Source organism: Varanus komodoensis, unplaced genomic scaffold, assembly GCF_004798865.1.
Source record: "Varanus komodoensis strain SLA01 unplaced genomic scaffold, ASM479886v1 scaffold6_1, whole genome shotgun sequence".
Classification (NCBI taxonomy): Eukaryota; Metazoa; Chordata; class Lepidosauria; order Squamata; family Varanidae; genus Varanus; species Varanus komodoensis.
This window is the reverse complement of record NW_025336345.1, coordinates 5,977,491-6,001,363: the sequence shown is the minus strand read 5'-3', so window position 1 is coordinate 6,001,363 and position 23,873 is coordinate 5,977,491. Positions and strand designations below refer to the sequence as shown.

At 46.9% G+C, this 23,873-nt stretch overlaps 4 protein-coding genes across 5 annotated transcripts in view; 2 read left to right on the top strand and 2 right to left on the bottom strand.

The window, feature by feature from the left end:
* MXD3 (MAX dimerization protein 3) lies at positions 1 to 7,317 on the top strand. The gene is made up of 6 exons (XM_044451017.1): positions 1 to 194; positions 378 to 480; positions 2,246 to 2,275; positions 4,611 to 4,725; positions 5,423 to 5,591; positions 6,180 to 7,317. Exons 1-6 carry the CDS (start codon positions 125 to 127, stop codon positions 6,296 to 6,298), a joined length of 606 nt encoding a protein of 201 aa, XP_044306952.1. The 5' UTR covers positions 1 to 124; the 3' UTR covers positions 6,299 to 7,317.
* Positions 7,088 to 12,349, bottom strand: PRELID1 (PRELI domain containing 1). 2 transcript variants are annotated; one of them, XM_044451016.1, is made up of 6 exons: positions 12,019 to 12,124; positions 11,613 to 11,721; positions 9,389 to 9,614; positions 9,168 to 9,281; positions 8,893 to 8,971; positions 7,088 to 7,579 (listed from the first exon to the last, which is right to left on the bottom strand). In XM_044451016.1, exons 2-6 carry the CDS (start codon positions 11,696 to 11,698, stop codon positions 7,440 to 7,442), a joined length of 645 nt encoding a protein of 214 aa, XP_044306951.1. In that variant the 5' UTR covers positions 11,699 to 11,721; positions 12,019 to 12,124; the 3' UTR covers positions 7,088 to 7,439. The 2 variants fall into 2 exon arrangements, with proteins under 2 accessions (XP_044306951.1, XP_044306950.1); XM_044451015.1 differs by lacking the exon at positions 11,613 to 11,721 and having other exon boundaries at positions 12,019 to 12,349.
* A 92-nt stretch (positions 12,350 to 12,441) lies between these two features.
* On the top strand, positions 12,442 to 19,529 carry RAB24 (RAB24, member RAS oncogene family). Its single transcript, XM_044451056.1, has 9 exons — positions 12,442 to 12,543; positions 13,598 to 13,814; positions 14,571 to 14,639; positions 14,941 to 15,019; positions 16,162 to 16,229; positions 16,676 to 16,775; positions 17,154 to 17,204; positions 18,407 to 18,466; positions 19,015 to 19,529. Exons 2-9 carry the CDS (start codon positions 13,698 to 13,700, stop codon positions 19,080 to 19,082), a joined length of 612 nt encoding a protein of 203 aa, XP_044306991.1. The 5' UTR covers positions 12,442 to 12,543; positions 13,598 to 13,697; the 3' UTR covers positions 19,083 to 19,529.
* Positions 19,530 to 22,504: 2,975 nt separating this feature from the next.
* NSD1 (nuclear receptor binding SET domain protein 1) overlaps positions 22,505 to 23,873 on the bottom strand; it is an 81,128-nt gene continuing 79,759 nt past the window's right edge. Inside the window, exon 25 of the mRNA XM_044450936.1 lies at positions 22,505 to 22,974. Within this exon, the coding sequence (XP_044306871.1) occupies positions 22,925 to 22,974 (50 nt within the window). The 3' untranslated portion in view covers positions 22,505 to 22,924. The remainder of the gene's footprint in view (positions 22,975 to 23,873) is intronic.

Sequence of the window (23,873 nt, the reverse complement as noted above, 5' to 3'; positions counted from 1 at the left end):
TCAGAACCTCGGAGGGTTCGAAGGGGCGGTGTCGAGGCTGGGTTGGCTGCTGGAGGCGGTGGATCGGGGGTTGTTGCCGTGTCAGTGCCACAAAGTCGCTGCTCGGTGCGGGTCCCTTGTCGTCATGGAGCTCATGTCTCGCAACATTCAAGTGCTGCTGCAAGCGGCCGAGTACGTGGAGCGGAGGGAGAGAGGTACCTGCCCACTGGGGGGGATGACAGTGTTCGTTGATGCATATGTTGCCTCGGCCGCAGGCTGGCTGAATTGGGCGTCCTCGGGGGGGTGGGGGGCGGGCGGGCGGGGCTCTCTTGGTGAGAAAGCGAAGGGCAGGGGCGAACTAGTGCGTGAGCCTCTGACTTTCCCCTCCTCTCTCTCAGAAGCCGAGCATGGTTACGCTTCTCTCTCGCCGCCTTACTGCGGGCAAGACGTGTTACAGTCGCGGAGGAGGCCGAAGCCTCGGAAGGCCCTGAATAGCCTCAGGTGAGACTCCTTCGCCAATACCCCGGGCTTCGGAGGTGGCATTTCCTTCTCTCCTGATTGGCCTGTGTAAACGGACCCTGCACTGATCGCAGAAGCCGACTATTGTTCGGGACGCGCGGTAGGCTGAGGTCAGGGTTGCAGAATCTGCGCCTCAATTTTACTATCCATCAACCGAAGCTTGCCGAACAAAACCTACGATTCGAAGAATTTTGAGCCCAGGAATTTGTTCTGAACAGCAGAAATGATTGGTTCTTACAGGCCTTCATACAAAAATCCACTGCTTATTAGCCCAAGCTTTCTCCATCCTTTCACCAGCATAATCTGGGGTGTGTGTGCGCGGGGATAATCTGCTGCTGTTGATGTTGATGTTCCCCATGTAGGACCAGAAAATTCTGACTGATCATTCAATGATCTGTTACCAGCAAATTTCCATCTGCCCAAATTTTCATCTGTTTAAGGGAAAGGGTTGATTTATTTTGAGTCAGGTTCTTCTTGCTCTTCTAAAGATTTCTAGTTTTGATATCTTGCTTTTGATGATAGCAGAAGAGCAGAAGTCTAAAATGTGAGTGTAGTAAATAAGTTTCTATCTAGAAAAATAGAAGATTATGTCACCAAAAAGCAGGAGGGAAGTGAAACTTCAGCAGAACTTGTTAGTCTCCTTAGTGAACTGAAAGGGCTCCAAACAGAAATAATATGTTTATACAAGCAACATATGGCCTTATTTTTTAAGGGGGGTTTGGCAGTGTGGTATAAGAAAAAAAAAGTTTATCTCTGCAAATTTCCCCTTGTTCTGTAATGAACCAGCCGTCTCATGTTGAGTTTCCATTTTTCTCTGTGCATGGCATGTATTTCAAGACAATGGCTTGATTTGCACAACAGCCCAGTATGGATTAATTTACTTACTGAGACTGTTGTGTCATGTCGAGGACCCACTATTTTTGTGAGGCACTCAGTTCATTGTGTTTTGTGAACCCAGGTGGCAGAGGGTGTTAGACAATCCTCAAATAACCCATAGCTTGTTTTAAGACTGTCAGGTTATACAAACCAGACCACAGGGAGACAATCACCCTAGTTACAGAAAGCAACTTGATAGAACCAGTATTTGTAGATCTCTTCCTATGGGACCATATAAAGTGTGAATGCATGTGTGCCTAACTTTCAGGTTAGCAGTTACAATCATTCCTATTGTCTAGTTCTTTATGCACTAGTGGCAGAATTGCTGTTAGACTCAAACACAGGACATTGCCTTATACCAAAGCAGAGCATTTAGTTTAGTACTGGCTGTTGCAACTGGCAGAAACTTTCTGGGGTTTCAGAACCAGTTCCCTCAGAAGGTTCATCTTTGCTGTAAACCACCCAGAGAGCTTTGGCTATAGGCAGTATAGAAATGAAATAAATCATGAGAACAAAATAATCATGTTCTGCATTCCTTAGGCCTCATACCTTGTTGCCCTAGACTTGTGATATTTTTTACATGTTTTATATGGGCTCGAATGTGGCTTTGTGATGCTGGAGAGTAAGCAACAAGGACATTGAATGGTCATAGTCCAGTGCTAATTCCTGAGCAACTAAACTACTTCTGGAACAGCTTATCTCCTTACCACTAACTACATGGAGAGCAGCAGAAATGTTCTGGGCAAGAGACATTGGATGAGAGCTTAGCTTGTTTTTGCTTCACTGGGCAGCATGAATACAAGCAACCATTAATTTCTGAATATCTAAGTGCAGTTCATCAATCGTATTTTCCTTTTCTGTTTGCCTTCAGGTCTGTACACAATGAGCTGGAGAAACACAGGTAAGCTTTGATAGAAGAAAGGGAAGGCAGTTTTTCTCTGAGAGTTTTGCACCACAAGGAAGCTAATAGCACTGAATGTACCAGCTTTTCTTTATACGATGACTTTAAGGTGGGGGATACAAAAGGAGCTGAATGGGGAAGAAGCTTGTCTTAGGCCATTTCAGTGCTTCTGGCTAAACTGAGATGCTGGCACAATTATTGTATAAACAGCATGCTATGGATTAGTAATCATAGGACACAATCCTGTAGCCACTGAAGCAGATGTTTGGAAGCCTCCAAACTCAGACACTTACGAGCATCGCATGTTAGGAGTAAGGAAACAGAGATCACTGCCACACCTCATGCCCTGCGTTTTCTCTAGGTGGCCATTTTCAGCTGTCTAGATTTAGTGCCAGAGAGAGGAGGAGGCTGGGCTGCCAACTGAAATCAGCGCAACTCCACTGCCTTAGCCTCCTCTACTCCCCACTATGGCATGCCCCTGTTCTCCCTCCAAGGCCCAGCTGCCACCTGCGGAAGGGTTAGCTGTGGGGGATGGGGGCTTGGCCTTTAGAACCCCAGTTCAAAAGCAAGCTCCATTCAGTACAATGGAACTTTTTCCAGATACACATGCATAGAGTTTTAGCCTTAGACATGTTTTGGGGTTTCATTTTCACTGTAGAAAATCCCACTGGAAAAGTGCCTGAGAAGAATGCTATGGGAGGGTTGGGGAATTTAATGGAAATGGCTGAGGACTATAAATAATTTCCAGTCAAATGAGGATAGAATTAAGACACAGAACCAAAAGGAGACCAGGGAAAGTATCTGGTGGCCACCTGCTTAAACTAAGGAAACACAAAGTGACAAATCAGGGAACGTCCTAGCCCATTTACTGTTCCTGATAATGGTCCATTCTTAGATATTATGTCTTGTCAAAACACCTTTTTGATTTAATAGTTTGATTTTCCATATGCAGTTTGTATTATATCAAAAATCAGCATATGGTGTTCAGTTTTGTTCTTACTCTCAGGACTAACTCAGAGACATGGAGATCCTGCAACAAAATATTTCAGTATGTATTTCTGCTCAGAGTTCTAGCACTACCATTTTATTATACACACATATACCAACAATTAGTATTCCTTGCTCACTAATATGATCAGCCTTTCTTGACCTAAGTTTGAGGTTTTTTTCAGTTTGGATGCAAGTGGCTGCTTGTGCCCAGTCCCAGATGTATGAATGTGATGTCAGTGCTCTATCTAGGAGTGGGAAGAAGCGTTTAAAATACTTTCTTAAAAAGTAACCAGCAAGCACCCTGTCCAAACAATTGAAGAGCTCTTGATGTGCCTCCCCCTACCCTTTATGTGCCTCTTTCCCACCCTTCCCAGTCAGACCATTCTTCCACCTCACCTATTGCTCACTTTTTGTCCCACTCATTAGTCTCTTTACATTCCATTCTGTTCTGGTCTTACGGCACTGTGTTTGCAGGTCTTTTCCCCTCACTCCCTTAAGATTTTTTCCTAGACTTTTGAGTACCTGCAGAACTTGAGATCGCTCCCTTTATGTGCCATTTGGCTACAGCTCCACAAGTATAGAAAGACTTGAAAAGCAAACAGGTGGTGGGAGTGATGTAAGATCCATGACTTGTTTACACACACCACTGTAATGCACTAAGTTGCTACTGCCCCGTCGTTGATAAACACACAAGAGACCTGATAATATACATCTCCTGATACTTCTGCTATTTCAACCTTGTTCAGTTCATTGTTCTTATAGTGGGGCTTTCGTGTCACTCCTGTCCTGCCTCGAGTGAGAACAACCATGAGTGACTAGCCTAAGTGGAGTCCCCTGCAGTGAGAGTGGTGGGTAAAGAAAGCTGTGTTGGCCTCATCCCCTGCGTCTGGGATGCAACCATTTCGCACACATTACTTCATCTAATGATCTCTGGTTGTACACTTCAGCTTTTAGCCATCTACTCAGCAGACTGAAATATTGTGCTTCCATTTTTGGATGGTGGGTCTATTAATTAAGGGAAGGATGGGGAAGGTGCAGTTCTCCAGATGTTGTTGGGACTGCAACTGCCTGCATTACTCACTATTGGCTATACAAGCTAGAGCTGATGGGAGCTGTGACCTTCTAGATGTCGGATTACACATTTCCCCATCCTTGGATTAAAGGAAACTTTGAGATCTGACATAAACAGATGACTGTTGCCCTTTTGCTAGAGACGTAATGGGAAATACATGCCTCTTTTGGAAGAGAGCGGCTGTTGCCTCAAGGCTTCTGCCAAGACATAGTATGCTCCCATGCTGTCTCCTTATCAAATCCACATGGTTCTTTCCCTCTCTCTTGCTGGCAGGAGGGCCCAGCTGCGGCAGTGCTTAGAGCAGCTGAAACAGCAGGTCCCCATGAACGCAGAGCATTCTCGATACACGACCCTTAATCTTCTGCACCGAGCCCGACTGCATATTAAGGTAAATGGCACACATCACTCCTTATTGGAAACTGTAATGCTAGGAGTCAACTTTGCCTGCCGTGTCAACTTTATTTCTTTGGTGTTCTGACGGGTGTATAAGTAGTAGGCCTTGTGTAGCCATCCTCCATTTCTTCTGCATTCCCCTGGGGCCAGAGAGATTTTCAATCTTCTCAGACCCACTTGCTCATACACACCTGTCCTGCCATGTTGAAAGGAGGAGGACTACATGGCAGGACAGGTGTGTATGAGCAAGTGGGTCTGAGAAGATTGAAAATCTCTCTGGCCCCAGGGAAAACATCACAAGTTTGACTAAAGAGCAACTGGAGCTCCATAGCAAAGATTTATTATCTGATTTCAACCAAGTCCAGGTGTTGTTTTCTATGGGGTATGTAGTTTTAGTTTGCTGCTGTACTGGATGAACTAACACTTGCTAAGAGCAGGATCCCACATTGTAACAGCCCTATTGGATCATCCTAAAGATCCTGCTGCTCCAGCACCTTGGCTGCAACAGGGACCAGTGTAAGGCCCCTGTGAAGTTCCCAAGCACAGTGCCAAGCTCCTGCTGGGTAGCTTTGATGAATTACATTGTTAACTTCAGAGCCTTGCTAGTTGAGCCTGTAAGGGACTAAAAAAATCACACAAGGGATTGGATATTCTCCTTAATCTCACCATCCCCACCCTCCTTTCACTTCCAGAAACTGGAAGAGCAAGAACAGAGAGCTCAGCAACTGAAGGAACGGTTACGCTGCGAGCAGCAGAACCTGCACCAACGCCTGGAAGAACTGTTGGCCCACTCAAGTGTGGAACGGCCACGAGCAGATAGCCTAGACTCCTCTCGGTTCTCATCTGAACGCTCAGACTCAGGTGAGTGCTTACCTACAGCCAAGGTGTTGCAGTCCCTGTGGCTAGATGTTTCTGCTGCAGGACAAGAGCAGAGAGGGCCAGCCCCTTAGTGCTAGGACCTGGTTCTCTAAATAGAAAATTATCCATCTAGACCATGGGTCCCCAAACTATGGTCTGGGGGCTGGATCTGGCCCACCATGCACGCGTCTGCCACCACCCACCTCACCCCGTGTGTGGGAGGCAGCGGTCTGCTCGCTTGGAGAAAACCATCTCCAAACGAGCAAGCCGCTACCTCATGTGCCCACCTTGCGGCATGTGCTGGCCCGCGCCTCCCGTCCCCTCCCCTCCCCTCGCGCCCCACCCCTGCCACAGTGTGAGCACCCGCACGCGCCACCCCTGCCCCCACCCCCTCGCCAGCCCACACGCACGACCAGGCACCACCTTTCTGACCCGGGCCCAGCACCAGCAGCTTTCAACTGGCCCCCTGGTCAAAAAGTTTGAGGACCCCTGATCTAGACCATAGTCTCAGGCACAAACTGAACCCTCTTGAAAATAATATTGTATTCTTCTGGCCCAGTGGAGAACTATATTGCATTTTTTCTGCTTCAGAAGATGCTGAGGTGGATGTGGAAGGACTAGCATTCAGCAGCATTGAAGAGGATGCTGTGGCTGCCTTCAGCACTGGACGGGAGCACAGCTATTCCAGCACCAGCAGTGTCTGGTTGTGATGGACAGAAGTCTGAGCATGACGGCAGCTCTCATCCCCCCTGCATGCCAGTATGAACAGAACGTGGCTTGCAACAAGACTCTTTTCTCCAAGTACAGGAGGAACCTCCAGCATGGTGCAAAGGACCTCTCATCCTGCATGCCTATGTTCTACTCAAAACCAGCCTGAGAGACTCAGAGAGAAACTGACTAACTTTCCTTACTGCTTCTTGGTGACAGGGTGAAGAATGAGGCTTCGAAGTACTTGATCTGTAGCCAGTGGCTTAAGCTATGCATTATTCTAATGCACCATTCTGTGGTGAAAGCTTACTGCAATCTCATCTGCTCTTGGCTTTCTGCAGAGGTTTGCACTGGTAAGAACTGGATGCAAAATCGGTAAGCCAGAGTTAGAGTCCAGCATACTCAATCCTATAAAATTATTTTTTTTATTAAAAAAAATGCACTTAGCTCTAGGCCTCCAGGATTTAAAAAAAAACACCTTAGGAAAGCAGTTCTTATTCTCAGTTCCTCCAAACAAAATAGGTTGCATTCCATTGGAGTTTGGAGTTAATAACAGGGCTAGAATTACAGCTCAGGGGACCTTAACCATGACCAAAAAAATACGATGTATTCAGATATCCCACCTCCCCAGAACAAGGCGATTTCCCTTTTGTGATGTATTCCCATGTGTATGTGGCAGTATTTTAGTAAATATTTTTAATGACTTGCATCCTGAGCATCTGGTTTTCTCCAGAGCATTCAAGAGCACAGAACAGGCTGTTGGTGTAACTGCTGAACAGCAAACATGCCAGTCGTCTCAACCGAGTTTTATTATAGACAGCAGCCTCCACATTGCAGAGTCAGAAAATGTAAGCAAGGAGACTTACATTATTCAATCACAGCTGTGAAGAATAGCGCCCACCTGAGGAACAGGCCCTGGCACTAGATTCAATTGAAGTCTATTTTAACGATAATTACACCTTTTAGAAAGATGATGATTGTCAGATTTGTACAGTTTCAATTAAAAAAAATAAAACCTAGACATACTGGTCAGCTTTGTCTCCCAGGGGAAGAAAAGCTCAGGTACAGGGGAGTTTCCCAGTATTACTATGCTGCACTTTGCCAGAGGCAATCCAGTCCCATAGCAGGAAACAGTTTTTTTTTTCACACAAACTGTTGCTTCTTTTTAGTAGCTGCCTTGCTAGCCAAGTCCTTCGCTTTCTCGGTGGCAGCCAAAGCAGTCTCCTTGGCTTTCTCAGTTGCCTCTTTGGCTGTTTCCACCAGTGTTTTAGATGGTGCTTCACCTGTAATAAATCAGCAAATGAAAAGCTTACAATACATCCACTGAGCTTAAGCCCTGCAGGATACAGAATTTTCTACTGCATTCTAGTCTGTTCCCACTAGATCAGTCAGCACTAGGCAGGGCGTGGGCAGTGCCATCCAGTGTGACCGTCTGTGATGCTCTGAACTTTGAGAATTATGGGCATCTAGTGGAGGGCCTAAGAAAGCACAGAGACAAAGGCGCTGCCTTGAAAAAGACTAACGTTTCGGCCATCATAGTCATTTTCCATGATTGTACAAGGGGGACAGGGTGGGGTGCTTTTGCAATATATCATGGTAAAGCCTCACTCCTGCCCATTCACAAACTTCTGGCTCCAAGACTGATGATCTTTTGACCTCAGAGTTGCAGCTGGCACAGGAAAAAAAACCATGCTAGCCGCAATGGAGAGTTCCAGCCCTGACCATGGAGTGTGTTTTTGAGCTGGGACTTCAGCCTCCTGTGGCTGACTAGACTGCTTAGTGGCCATAGGATTCCTGCCTATACACACTGCTAACCTAGGATTTTTTTTATAAGTTGGTTTTATGTTCACAAAAAGACACAACTTGTCGTACCAGTCTAGCTCTTTATTAGCACCTTAGCTGTGGCTTATTTCCTTTTCTGTAAGAAGTCCCAGGAGAGTCTTCTGTTATGAAAAAATAAGCCTCCTAGCAGCTCTCCTACCTCATTCACAGCATGCAGGAACTTTGCCTCTTCCCAGGTATCTGTCATGACTCCCAGCAACTTCCTTTACTACAAAGCATTCTGTTTTTCCCTATTACTGTGTGTTTACTGTGTGTTTTCACTAGCCAAACTCCTGCAGGGAAGGGAGAGAGGGACAGGACTCTGAATGTTCTAACTGAACCCTCCCCCCTTTGATCTGTGTTGGTGGAAGTGCTTCTGAGCATGACTGCCTGCTAGCACAAGATGCTCTCAAGAAAGGAAGCAAACACTGCCCTTGGGCAACAACCCAGAGCCAGAAAAGTGTGCGTTTGAGTGAAGGAAGCTCTAACATCAACTGATCACTTTAATGGGCGCAGTTCAAGGAAGGGGAAAATTCTGCTTCACCCTCTATGCCATCCCTTTTAGAACCATTCTAGGAAAATGGTTTGAGGATGTCAATTCTACAAGACACATTGCTCTGCTGATTTTTAATTTTAAGGGAACAGCAAGCAGTTGAGGATTTACAATTAGAACTTGAGAACTACACTGAACATCTGGGCACCCCAGTGCCACTCTTTGCCAATGACCCCTACACATTCCAGCCCTTTGTTCTTAACCGCCACCAGATTTACTCACCTTGCATTTTGGCTAGCACATACTCAAACCCTTTAGTGCTCTTGGTCACATTGCTCTTGAACCTGGCCAAGCCGAACTCCTAAAATGAGAACACAGCAAATGTAAACTGAGAAAGGAAGGGGGTAATGTTTAAAGTTTCCTTCTGTTATTTGCATGGCCCGAAGGCTAATGAATTAGACTGGCTATTCAGCCATAGAGCTAGTAAGGTCACAATGTTTATTTCTCAAGGTTGGGCATCTCAGACTGAAATGTATCAAGCTATGTGGTCCTCTCACCTGGACAGCACGGGAGACACCAAACAGACTGGAGGAGACCCAAGCTTCTCGCTTGACTTCTGTCCAGTTGCTGTTTTCTGGGTTCTCTTTGTAAACACACCGCTCCTCCACCACCTGTATGGGAAATAGCGCAGCAAAACGATCATGCCCTCCCCCATGTCAAACACTGCTCTCAGTTCTTCATGCTGCTGCAAACACCCTTTGGAAAGGCTGCTTCTCACCATAAGACGTGCATGATTAATGTTCCAGGTGAATGTGGTCATGGTTCGGTTCTGTGGGTCCACAATGGAATCTTCTAGGATGTAGACAGAGTGGGCAACATTGGCTGGAAAAAAGCGCTCTGCCCAGCGAGGCATCCTGTTGGTCTTCGTTAGGAGCCGCCTCGAGAGCAGCTTCTGGTCTTCTGTCACTTCCCGGTGCAAAATATCTTCTGTCAGGACATGTTTGCTGGGGAGAAGAGAGCTTATTTGAGGTCTTCATTTGAAGGCTTCCTCAGTCTTGTTAAACTATAACCAAGGGGCTGAGTAAGGCACCTTTCTAGCCAGTGGCTGTGTGTGGAGGCAGAACTCAGCAGAGGTGGATAATGCTGTTTCCAGATGGATTCTGATTATTTTCTGCTTCCAGAGTACAAAACCAACTTGCTTCTGTTAAGTCTATGAATAAAGCTTCTGCCAAAAGCAGCACCAAAAGTTCGGGCAGGCTTTTCTACTCAAGGGGGTTGAGGGAGGGAGAGGGGAAAAAAGAGGAACAGGAACATCACCCTCTGGGATTCCTTCCCGATTGCCTCATGGGGAGTGATTTCAACTAATTTTGAAACTAAATATGGGTCAGTGCACACCTGTCATTATTGACTCAACCTCTTCTTCAACAATATTGTTTCAACAGGAATGAAGAATAATGTCCCAGAGTACTGACTCAATACTTTCATAGGGCAACCCAACCACATGCATCTTACTATTACGACAACAGTCTGAGTATTTTATGCCACCTTTCAAATATATTCTCCAGGAAATTTACAACAAAAATAAAACACAAATGAAATAAAATTTATGGCCACAAAATATGAAAGCAGCATAAAACAGCAGGATTAAATCTGCATCAAAAACTTGGGAAAATAAAAGGGACTCTGCCTGGCACTGAATAGGCAATCATGTAGGTGCCAAGCCAAACTCACTAAGAAGAGTTACATACCTGGGATATCATCCTTTAGAAGACCCACTCTCCAGTCCTTACCTACCTTGCCTCCTAACTTGTGATTTATAATTGCATATCCATTTCCTCCAATATGACACTTTGTACAACACATTAAACCACAGTGATTTATAAGCCATGGTTTAACATGCCTGATCGCAGACCCAATTAGCCATGGCTTGTAGTAGGACTTAATAAACCTGCTATGTTAGTCTAACCCAGAAAACAGAATAAGTCACAGTCAAATAAAACAAACAAAAAACTAACAAACCCAGAGAGCCTCTTGGATGAGTGGCAGAAAGGTCTGCTGTTCTAGCCAAGAGGCTAGAGGGCAACTGCCTTTTCCAGGTACCCCAGTGTGTCAAAGCAGCATGGAGGACAACTAGGAAAGTGCTCCCTCCCTCCAGACATGGTAAGCCACTGAGCACTGGCCATGGCTTGACTTTCACTTTCGGTTTTTTAAAAGACTAATCTCTACACTGCATTCACACCTGTTGCTTGGACACAGCCAATAAGGGCAAGAGGGCACACACGTGCTAGCTTGCTTGGGCTGCAGGAATTTAAGTAACAAATGCTGAGTTTGGTGAGTGGGTGATTATTAAGAGGTCACCCACGGTGCACCTATTGCTAAGCCTCCAGTTGGCAGCTTCTGTTAACTAATACAGTTGGAAGTCCTCCAGACGTTTTAGACCACAACTCCTAGCATGGCCAGTGCTCAGGAATGCTGGAAATTGTAGCTCAAAACACCTGGAAGGCATCAAGTTGAAGCCCTATGTAAGTACTTTGAGCTCCAGTACAGTTTTAAAAGAAGTTTCTTTAAGAAGTTAACAACTTGCAAAGATAATAGCCAGCAAATACGTCCATGATGTTTCCAGGTCTGCCATAGGCCAATAAATATTTTCTGATCCCATTTAGCCCACCTATACACATGCAAGTCCAGCCCCCAATTCTAGATCAGCACCAATGCGCTCGCGCGGCTGAGTAGAGTCTTTAAATCAGGGCTCGCCTAGAAATGACGCCCAGGCGACCGCAAGTCACCGAGCTCTCCTTCCCTGCTTCCATTTAGTGAATGAAAGGTTCTTCCATTGTCCTCAACCAACAGGGGGCAAAGGGATCAGCTCTACCAACAAGCCGGCGCAGTCCTGCCTGCAAACACCGCCCTGTTTTGCGGTGGCTATTAGGCGGACGTCCAAGACATCGCGGATGAAAGTCGATTAGATCTGGGCTCCAAATCAGTCCTACATGCATACTTACCGGAGAAGTGACCATGCACAAGAGGAGAACGTATTCTTAGGCACAGACCTCCCGACGCGATTGGGGCGTTCTTTTGGGGTAAACATTCACCTCTACGCAAAGGATCAAGCTTTTAAAAAAGAAAATGGACATCGAGCATCTATTCAAGTTGCTATCAAGGTCCCTCACGTACAAACACGGGCACTCTCCAGATGGTAGCATTCCTGGCCATTGACCATGTTGGCTGCAGCTGGCGACAATTAAAGATCAAAGCATCTCGAGAGCATCACGTTTGGGAAGGCTGAGTTAGTTTAACTAAGTCATTAGTTAAGTGCCATTCATTTCAATACGCCTACTGCAACTTGGAGTCACGTTCGATACAGTCGTGCACCTGCCCACTCTCCACCCGCATCTTCCCCACGCTCACCTATAGGGATTGGGATAGCGCTGCCAGAAGGCGGCAAAGACTTGGTCCCAGGGCCCTTTGAGGACGCTCAGGCTCAAGAAGTACTTCCCCATTAGCTCCGCGGTCACCGATCCTGCGGGAGACGGAGAGGAGGAGAAGGGCTGCAAGTGATGATGAAAGGCGCCGGCTAGGCCCGGCTTACGCCCCCAGAGTTCTTGGCCCGCCGCAGCCCCTCGCCCGCAACGCGGGCAGCAGCCGTAAGGATGGCGCCCGGAGCAAAAGGTGCCCAGCGGCCGCCATGCGGGGACAGGGGAGAAGCAACGACTTCCGACGGCCAGCTCGGGCCCTTCCGCTACCGCGTCCCTCCTTCCCTGCCCCGGCTCCGGCCCCGCCCCTGGCACGCGCTTCCGGCCCCGGCACGAGGCCCCGCCCCTTCCCCGGTCGAGCCCGGGGAAGCTGCTCGGCCGCGCCAGCTGCGGCACTGGCTGTCCTGCCGGGGCTTCTCCGCCAGCGGTGGCCGGTGGGCGCCAGCGCCATGAGGCCGAGGTGAGTGCAGCCGCTTCTCCCTCCTCCCGCTTCCCGGCTAGGTTCTAGGTGGGCGCCGCCCAGACCTGGCCCTCGGGATGTCGGTCCCTGTCGGTGCAGCCCGCCGGCTTGGTGCCGGGTGCCGCTCGACGGCCGAGGCTTGCCCGCCTCCGATGAGTCCGCGTCAGATCTTGCCGCTGTTGTGAGTTCCAGCACCGATGCCTCACCTGGTTGCCCAGGTGTTGCCGCTGCCTCCTGCTCATGCCGGGTCCCAAGCGAAGAGTTTGTGGCTCTGCTGCCCTGCCCTGCGCTGTGCTTTGCCTGTGCCGCCGCGGGTCGATATTATGGAGGCCGTGAGGAAACCTTGCGCTCCTCTTGGGAGACTAGCGTTAAGGTAGAGAGCACAACTGGGGCACCAGTGGCACTACATTTATGCTACTGAAGTGGCAAATGAGGTTTACTTGATGGTGATTATGGCCATCATTATTATCCTTATGATATCCCACCTTTTCTCCTCTTGCAGGGAAGCCAGTGGGTCTTACATGGTGGGCCTCCTCTCCATTTTATCCTCACAGCAACTCTGTGAGGAAGGTTAGGCTAACAGTCAGTGACTGGCCCAAAGTTACCCAGCCAGCTTAATGGCTGAGTGGGGAGAACCTCCCAGATCTACCAAGTCACAGTCCAGCAAACTAACTACTACACTAGATTCTCCTTCCGAGTGCAGTTCTGTGCATGTTTAGACAGGAAAACTACAACTCTGAGCATTCCCTAGGCAGCATAGGGAATGCTTGGAGTTGTAGGACTTTTTCCTGTCTAAACATGTATAGGAATGCACCCTTAATAACATTCTGTGTCTGATTCCCGCCAAGTATTTCTTTCTCCCAGGTGCTACTACAACTGTGTGCTAGGCACTTTGCAGGTATCATCACACACTGTGGATATGGGCCATGGGTACTGGCATTTGCTTGGACACATGCCTCTTGTGGTCTTTGAGTGCTAGGATGTGACGCAGGAGCAGGGAAGTGTATTTCTGCTGCTCCTGAATCACTGTACTTCCTCATTGCCTTGTCTGCAGGTGAGCTTCACCTCCTTTGGTTGCTTCAGCTGACTTGTGGAGGTAGGGGGACTTTGGAATCCCTCTGGAGGGAGCTCCTGGCTGCTGCAAGAGCAGGAGAATGAGCGGGCAGCGCGTGGATGCCAAAGTTGTGATGCTGGGCAAAGAGTATGTGGGCAAGACCAGCTTGGTGGAGAGATACGTGCACAACCGTTTCCTTGTGGGACCCTACCAGAATGTGAGTGTGTTCTTTTAATAGCAGAGGCAGACAGAGTTGGACTGACCTTTGGTTTTCCTCTCTCAACTCTTACCCCGATCTTCTAAACATTTCTTTACTTTTTCTTTTAAGATTGTCAGGATTTGCCTTGCTTTGTTTTAATTCTGAGTTGTGAAATGGGTGTTGCTTTAAAGGGTTGGAAGTTCTTTCAGATTTTGGACAATACAAGAGAAAGTGAAAGTGCTTCATTGGAAAAGGCCATTTTGACTAGAGAAACTGCTTTGTTGTTGCTAGTTGCGAAGTCGTGTCCGACCCATCGCGACCCCATGGACAACATTCCTCCAGGCCCTCCTTTCCTCCACTATCCCCCAGAGTCCACCCAAGCCCACACCAACTGCTTCAGTGACTCCAGCCACCTCATCCTCTGCCGTCCCCTTCTTCTTTTGCCATCTGTTGAGAAACTGCTAATGCATGCTAAAATGCCTTTGTGCGTCCCGGAATTGCAAAATGGCAAAGAATTGCAAAATATTCAGAAATTTGTATTCTACACAAATATGGGCTTGCTTTCTTGTGAGCACATATCCTTATTAGTCACCTGTGGCACGGAGGCCTGAAAGGTGAACAAAAAAGCCGCACCTTTCTTTCCTTTCACAAAAGGTTTCGCATTTACTAAAGCTACCCAGAAGTGATACTTTCTTGCCACCAGGGACTACTTACAAGGGGTTGTTAGGGTACAATATAGTTGTACCTTTTATTTGTACCTTCTTCTTGTTTTAGACAATAGGTGCTGCATTTGTGGCCAAAGTGATGCCCGTGGGAGGCAGGACAGTGACCTTGGGAATCTGGGTAAGTCAGATGAGGTGGAAGCTACTTTGGCTGTTTGCATAAACCAGCATCATGCAAGAGAATCAGTGGTGCTTGGGCTGTACAGGGGAAAGAGGATCACTTCTTATTCTGAACACTGCTGTGATTAAAAGAACTCTAGCACAGCGGATTGCCAGCTTTCCTGAGTGTAGACGCTATCCCAGGATCTTTGAATGTGATCGCGTTCGTTCTTCCTTTTTGATCATCTTGTTTTGCGTGGCCTGGAAGAGGGCTGTGGGGCTCTCTACTGCTCTCTGACGCCTGTCCCACTGTTGCTCTCTAGGATACAGCTGGCTCAGAGAGATATGAGGCCATGAGCCGAATATACTACCGTGGGGCAAAAGCTGCCATTGTATGTTATGGTAAGTCCTCGTGTGCTGGTGCAGCTCCAGGGCAGTGCTTGATCTCCAAAGCGAGGAGCACGTGCTTCCCCGGAGCACAAGCATAGTTGAGCCTGGGCGGACTTGATGAAGGCCATGCTAGGCAAAGCTTTGTTCTGAAGGAGCTTTGTGGGTAAAGCCTTGAAAATAATATTAGGCTAACCTAGAGGGAATAGAATTGCTGTGTTGTATCACACAGGGTTTTATTGCTTTGTGTATGATCAGTCCCTTTTGTCAGTGTGTGTCTTTTGAGGGCCTCCTGATCTCCCTTTGCTGCCACCCAGTAGACAAGGTGCTTCCTGAGGCTACAGCTTCCAGCTGAGAACCTGTGCTGACTAGCTGGGGCCATTCCTCCTCAGGAGGGGCCATTTAGCGCCTGCTCTGCTCGCCCGGTGTGTGGCCACTCTGCATTCCTCCCTGCTGGGCGATGGTCCCCCTGCCTCAGGACTGAGAGAGATCCCTGCGCAGCAACATGGAGGTTGCATCATTGTGCTTCTGTTTACCTCCCTGATAAGAACCAGGGCCAACCTTTTCTCTGCCTTGTGCAGAGCTCAGTTGGAAGCATTCGCTTCCCACTCCCTGTCCCAGAGCTAACCCCTTAAAACGGCCTTCCCCATCCTGCTGCCCTCTAGATGTTGTGGACTACAGCCCCCAGCATTTCTGAACATTGACTGGGGCTGATGGAACCTGAAGTCCAAAATGTCTAGAGGGCACTGGGTTGGAGAAGGTGCCTGAAAAAGTCATGCTGCAGTGTTCTCTGTCTCTGCCGTTCTCCCCCTGCTACTCGTGCTGCCACCTGGTGCAGGTAATTTCACACAGTTGCATGGCAGGCCCAGCTTCACACTTGCTGAAGTGCGTGCAGGAAGTGGGAGCCCTGCGCTCTTACGAGGGCAGCGCCTTGGAAGCTGCCTATGGCGTTCCATCTTCCTTTGCTAGCAATATTGGGATGCTGGCTGAGTTGCTCGACAGCAGTCACACTGGAAGGTGCTAGAATACAAAACTTCTGTTGGCTCTGATGAAAGAGTCCTCACTGGGGAGTGTTTTCAGATGCACCTACGGGTGAGTGGAACTGCTTTATATATTTGTGTGTGTGATCTGGTCTTGACACCTCCCCACTTCCACAGATCTTACTGATAGCAGCAGTTTCCAGAGGGCAAAGTTTTGGGTGAATGAACTACAGAACTTTGAGGAGGTAAGTAGTTCTCCATTTCTAGGCAGAGAAAAAGCTATACTCGACTTTTCTTGGAGGGCAGCAGGGAATGTTGCTCTCTCAGAAGCCTGAATATGAGGCATAGCATGGCTACTGCTTTGAGAAACTTGGCCTGCTAGGGAGTGGAGTTGGTGATAGTTCTTCGCTTGCATGTTTCATCACATTCCATTTCTTAGGAAGCTCAGATTTTATGTAGGCCTTTCAGTTCTGTTCAATCTGAATAGTGTAAGGGTGTGGTGCGCACTGTGACTCTTCCCCCAGTCTCTATTAATTGCATTTTGGCCCTTACAGGGGACTGTTTCAGCATATTAATGGGTTGTTCCTGGCTAGAGGTGAGCTTGATTTAGCCATGTGGCTGCTTGGGACCAGGTGAGGGTATATCTGCTCGCTAGAATAACCGTCCGTTGCCTTGTTTTCTTCCTCTGCAGAATTGTAGGATCTATTTATGTGGCACCAAGAGTGACTTGCTGGACGAGGACAGGCGAAGGCGGGGAATTGACTTCCACGATGTCCAGGACTATGCTGACGGTGTGTGCTCTTCACTCATTGCCAAGAGAGAAGAGGGTGCTCTGTTGCTTGGTTCCCTTTTAGGAATCCTTCATGGGCAGTTCAAGTTGACTGCCCCACTTACTCTCAGGCTGAGGACATACTTGGAAAGCTGTTTGTGGCAGCCCGTATAGGGAAATCAGTTTTTGGTGACACTGTGCCTGTGTCTTCGGCAAAGTGTGAGTTTGGGAGTGGTGAAGGAAGTGGGGGTGGAGCTGGCCTCTGGACTATGGAATGCACAAGCAGGGGTTAAAGGGCAGACCAGATTGGGTGTCCTACAGGAGCAGCTGCTGTATCATGTCACTGATGTGTGAGGAAGATTTTTCTTTAAACTCTCCCTCTGATGTACTGTAATTTCAGAGATCAAAGCTGAACTATTTGAAACCTCCAGTAAAACTGGACAGAATGTGGGTAAGTGTCCTTTTCAGAATGTTTTGCATGCATTCATGCCAGAGCAGGGGTAGGGGGCCTCTTTCAGCTTCTGGATCAAATTCAGTTTTGGAGAAGTTCTTGGGGACTATGTTCCAATGATGGGAAGGGCCAGTCACAGGACCAAAATATTTTTACCAGTGTTTTTAATGCTAAAGTGCTGCCAATGGTTAAGCGCTTACATCCATATATGCCCTCCCGCCCCTTGAGATCGGCAGCAGAGGCCCTTCTCCGGGAGCCCTCCGTGAAAGATATTAGGAGGCTAAGTACCCGGAGGAGGGCTTTCTCTGTGGTGGCACCCAACTTATGGAACGCACTCCCCAGAGAGGTCTGCCTGGCGCCGTCGTTATTTGCTTTTCGGTGCCAGGCCAAGACCTTTTTATTAAACGTTATTTTAATTGTTAATTTTACTTATTGTTTTTAACAATTGTTTGCCAGGATGTCTCCAATATTTTAGGTAATTGTATCAATTATATTTATTTATGGTTTGGAAGCCGCCCCGAGGCTTATGCGAATGGGGCGGCATAGAAGTTCTTCAAATAAATAAATAAATAAATAAATAAATAGGCCTTAGGTGTAGCATTTCAACCTTTTACCTTCACAAAAGCTGGGAAACCACCAGATGATTAGTGGCTGAGGAAAAGGGGAAGAAGGTGCAGTTGTCTATGAAATGCTTGAGGTTTGGATTTGACCCTCGGCCTCACACTCCTTACCCCTGCACTAATGTGTAGCCAGTCCACTTGGCTAAGCTTACCCCAGAATGAGTCAACTGCTGGAATAATGTGGAATGGACACGCTGCTCTCCCCTTTTCCTTGGTCCTTCTTGTTTCCTCCACTTTGCTATTCCCTGACTGCTGGGTTTGGGACAATGTGCAGGTGGGATCATGATGCCTTCTGATGAGGAGAGATGATACTTAGTCCCCACCCTTGTCCTCTGTTCAGAATAAAACTTCTGAACCATTCTGACCTTTGTTCAAAAGAAGATTTTACTGAGTTCAGAACTATCATCATGATGGCCTCTGAGCGGACAAGTGGGTTGGAAAGTTGGGTCTCAAGTGTCCATGAGAGTAATTTGGCTGCCTCAACATCCTGAGTTCGGTAGGAACACCTGGGCAGATCTAAAGATAGCTGTTGGTGAGGCATGACCTGGTGGCATCGAGTTGTCTGCTTTTGTGTTTTTTTAGATGAACTCTTCCAGAAGGTGGCTGAGGACTATGTGCAGTTTACTGCCTTTGAAATGACAGGTGAGCCTCTCAGCAAGTTCCTCCTGGCTTTCGTGCACCTACTTGCCCATTTGAAAATGCTTCTGTCCTCTGCTGTAAAGGTATCCCTGGACTGGGACATACCCAGCACCTTCCCTTCTCCTGGGAGGGAGTCTTGGAGACTCTCTCTGATAAAGGGACATAATTGTGGAGGTGTCTAAAGAAATTTTAGTTAAACAGGTGGGAACAGAGGGTCTGTGAGCATCGCTCTACTGCAGAAAGTTGATTCCCAGTTGTTTTGGACTACAACTCCCAGCATTCTTGACCACTGGACTTGACCCAGAAGCGGAGGGGGCTTCTGGGAATTGAAGTCCAAACAATGGGCATCTGTGTTCTGCCCATGCCTGCTGTACTGGCTTGCGGACCAAGGGCTGAGAGAGATGACTGAAGAGCAGGTGGGTGTGTTGGGCGCATTCAGATCTTAGGCACAGGGCACCGCTCTCCCCTGGGAAGGTGTTTTTAATGGAGCTGTAAGAATCCTGCAAAAATCTGCACCACTTGCCCAACACTTATATATGTTCTGCTTTCAGAGGAGAAAGGAGTTGATTTGAACCAAAAGAGCAGCACCACCTACTTTTACAGCTGTTGCCATCACTGAATTCTTTCCTTGTTTTGCCAAAAGCAGTGCTCCCTTTTGAGGTTAGCAGCACATGCTCTTCCAAGGTTCGGCTTTTTACCTGCTACGTGGCATGTCTTGCCCCTCGGACAAGTAGAGCATCACTAGCTGCCACCTCTCCTTGGAAAGGGGAGAGAAAATGCAGCAAATTCAGAGTTTTTCTGCATACACTGCAAGACTTGCTGCCTTGTTGACCAGAGACCGTGATTGCCTTGTGCTCCTGTTCCCTCCAGAGGCTGACTAAATTATTGAAATGTGTCAGGAATTGCTATCTTTCACGACTGGCTTCGTGCAGACGAGACTCTATGCTGGCTGTGGTTCATTCTGCCATTTTGAAGGTGTTGTCCGATTCTTTGCTTGTTATTTAAATAGCTTGCAGTAAGTTATATACATGTAAATAAAAGCACATTGTTCTGTGTTGTTGAGGAATATGGTCAGGTTTGTGTTCTTGGTGCAACTAAGACAGTTCTTAGACTAATCTAACGGGGAGCTCCTGGAGAAGACGCTGCAATTACCTGCAATTATGGAAAGAGGGGAAGCATTTGAGTTGAGAAGAGCTATCTTTCATACAACAGATGATGACACAAGGGTTGACAGTCAACTTCCAGCAAGGACAAAAGTTCGTTTGGGGTAAAAATGCTAAAGTTGGCACTAGAATCTGCTGCACTCTTTCACTAACTTTGGCTGATAAATGTGTGCATGTGAGATAAAAAAGCCCAGTTGATCCAGTACTGTGGAAGCATCTTTTGTCATTACTTAACTGCTCAAATGACAAGAAAACAATGGGATTGGAGGTATACACATGGACTCCTAACTGGATCATGAAGCAGAACCTCGGGGGTGCCATCAGGTGCTACTAGAGAAAGCAGAGGTGCCACTGGGATCAGGGTGGCAATTGCAGTGGTTCTGTATGTGAACTTGGGAGCCTGTTAGAAACATTCCCACTGAGCCCATATTTGCTATCACTGCCATTTTAGATAGGTCACTCCTACCTGCTTCCTTGCCTTAGAGAGAAGTAAACAGTACTGCAGCAGTCACACCTTTTCTGCTTCTGCCAGCTTGATGATGTTTACCCTTTCAGCTCTCCTTAGATGTAGGTTATTCTCATTTAGAATTGGGAACTGAGGTTGAGAGAAATGACTGGCCGTAGTCAGATTTTGTGTCCTTCCCAGAACCCTAAAAACCCATGATGAAGCTGCAATTCATATTCCCCACTTCATACTGGACATTGACTCCAGATCGGCAAGAAATGCATTTTCACTTGCAGATCACTTTGGGGTCCAGGCTACGTCTGCTAAAGGGAAAAGCTTTGGCAACCAGGAGTGTTCATGTGGTCAGTACCATGGATTTGCTGCTTGCGTGCACCGTATAGTCTGCAACTACAGTAATCTCACAGGAGTGAGTCAGTTGTGCTCTTCATTGTTGCAAGCAATCAAATCGGTGGAGAAAGGGGTTATGAGGTTCTTGCCTTTGATGATACCAGAGGGGGAAAACAGCCTTGCAAAAATGGACCTATTGATCAAGGCTTGTAGTGTGCTTCAGAATATGGGGAGACTACAAATTAGAGAGATATACTGAAATCCCAAGATAAACACACAAAAGGAAGACGACTAGGTGAGTAACTGAAAGTAATTTGACCCCCTTTGCAATGCAGCATCCCATGGAATGACCTTCCCAGTGTCAGGGTGTTTGGGTTTAAGAACACATTTTTCCCTATAGGAACAGCAGAGGCAGGCATCCCCCACCCGTTTCCCCATGCGGCAGTCAGAGCTGCTACGTGGCATCACCCTTCTATCCAGAGTGTTTGGACAGGAAAGCGGGTGGCTCCTCTTCCTGGCTTTGTTCTTGAAAAAGATGGATAAGCTCATCTGCTTTATACTGTTGCATGCCTCAAAATCTTAAAGGGCCTTCCTTAGTTACAGTGACTTTTTGCAAGCCCTAAAGCCAGCATGAGCCTGGGGAGGCTTGCATGCTCTGAGGCAGTGGAGGACAGCTCTGGCAGTTCACATGCCCAAGCAAGCAGTGCTGCCAGCAATTTACTCTTAACTGCATTTTCACACAAGCTATTCAAGCTCTTCTTGAAATAATGGAAAAAAGCAGTGAGTATCACAGACATCAGTATTTCTCAGTTTCCCCCCTTTGAGTGGTAAAAGTTACACACCATACAGATGGTTTGCATGAAGTCCTTACAATTAAACACTATATTGACTGTACATAGGTTTCCCTCTGTGTGGACCTCCCTACTGTCTTTCTGAGTTGTGCTTCAGCCTTTTGTGCCTCTGGCTTTTACATCACAGAAGCTTCCCACCTTTCATTGTGGGGAGACTGATGGCTGAAATTGGCCCCAAGGAAAGTTGTCCTAGGATTCAAATTAGAACGCTGAGTCAGGAGAGAAGGAGTTGATTAAATGCTCTTCATGTTAAATGCTAAAGGACCCACACAAGGCACAGTTGTAATCTCCCATCCTCCTGTAGTCCAGTTCAGTTCCTTTTTTTTTTAGCTATTAGTCTATGTAGAAAATAATCCTAAACAAGTGCACATGCAAGTAAATTCCACTGAGCTAGGCAGTTGTGACACTTTGAGGCACTTGGAGCTAGTAAATGTGCTCAAAGCTTCAGCCTGAGGCTGCAGTCCTAGCTGAGTAAGTCTGTACTTTATTTCTTGAGGGCTGAACAAGGACAATGCTTTTCCTTATTTTAATTGCCTGATCACTGAAACGATTTCTGCATTATCACCTAACTCTGTTTTGGGAATGGCAGCAGTTCGAAGTAATTATGACTCTCTCTAATTTCTCATTTCAATTCCATCCCCACCATTTGCATCTCCCTCAACCCTGAACATATGTATAAATCTACTAACGTCAGGTGAAGTGGACAGAATCCATGAAAGTTTGTGCCAGAAAAAAAGTTATTCTTTAAGCTGATGCAACAAGTTTTTTTTCCCTCTTCTCCCTCTCCCCTTTTTCCTGCACCAGACTAACATAGTACCTCCCTGGAAAATGCACAGGATCAGCTCCGAAGTTTGGTTATTGTTCCACTGAATCATGGAAGTTTCCATAATGATTTAAATTATATTCCAAATTCTGTTTCATTATTACTAATCTCTTGTTTCCCAGCCTGGTGCCCTCCAGAACCATTGGCCTGTGCCTGATTATGTGAGTTATAGTCCAGCACATCTGGATAACACATGGTTGTGGAAGCTGTATGGCTGCTTTGATGCAGAGGAAGCTCAGCAAATCCCTAACCGTGCCCTGTAGAAGACAACAAAATCTTGGTTCCTGCCTTTTCTGGGCACTTTACCAGCTCTTCGAACTTCCCTCTTGTTTGTTTGAGGTTAAGATGCTAAATAGAGCCTAGTCTAATTGACTAGGTTCAATGACAGCCTCAATGACACATCACACACAGTCAAGAGTAAAGTTACACTTTACTTTACAGTAATTGCTTTCTTTTATATACAAAGAATTACAGTACATATTCTGGGAACACCCGGGTAGGACAACCTTTTTTTTTCATTATCATAGTTTTCACATACACAGCCAAGTGGGAAAGGGGAAGCAAAACGAAAGTAATCCATGATCCCAAACTCTTCCTCTTCTTCCAATGTAGATATTGTAAACATGTTTCCCTTGTCAGCTCTGTACAGAGAACACAGATGAGAATTGAGTAGCTCTGTATGAACACATTAAGCTTGACTGAGGCTAACACCAATACATGCTCTGTTGACTTCCTTTTCCATTATCCATGCAGAAGCACAGCAATTAGGCAGCACTGGAGAGTCACTGCAGAACAGGGATTTGTCTAGGCCTTCTCCTGCAACAGCTCTGCTCAGTCACAACTCCCATTGAGGCACTCTCCAGAGTCAGCAAGCAGCATGCCTGAGGATGAAGCAATACAGATCTTGGAGAAACATAATCTTCCCCCTCCAGCTTATGTTAGCACTGCTCAAGGCTATTTCCTCACCTGGCCCCTCTGAGGTTACTTCTTATCTATAACAGTGGGAAGAGCCCTCCAATTTAAGCCTTTTCAAACACAACAAGCTGGGGCACATTGCTAAGCTTTTACAGAAATGCGTCTCGTCTCTCCAAAATACTACCGACACACTGAAAAGCACCACACCACGTGATAAATCATCAACATGTGATAAGAGAGACATCCTTCTCCAGCTGCCGGGGGGGGGGGGGGTTGCGCTTCCTTTTTCCTGACAGCAGAGCATGCTCTCTGCTATGCTGTGCACTTCTGCTTTCTGGAACTCATGACACTTCCAGGTCGTCACTCTGCGCAAGTGCAGAACCCACGTAATCACAAAAAATTGTTGTTTGTGCACACATAAATACACTTTCAAAAGGCCAATGCACCACTAACAAGTGTGCAAGGACTCATGTAGACACTGATCACTACCTTCCTGAAAATGGAAAGAATCTGGAAATTAAGAAGCGAAACTGTGGCCTTCATTAACGGAAAGTGCCTGTGAATGCTTATAGCAGGATGAACATATTAAACTTTTAAGGGGCCACGAGACTGTCTTTTGTGTTATGCTTCAGCTGACTAACACAGCTAACCTTCTGAAAACTTCTACTCTGTTATTTCTAGCAATACCTAAGAAATGTACTCTGAAACATCTTGCTCTCCAATATGAGCTAAGCCTGGAACGTATAAGGTAATGACTGTTAAAATGTCACCATTCGATTCCAGCATCACCAACCCTCTGCATCCCACGGATGGGGAATTCATCAACACTGTAAAATGTCACATACCCAACACATCAACAACAATC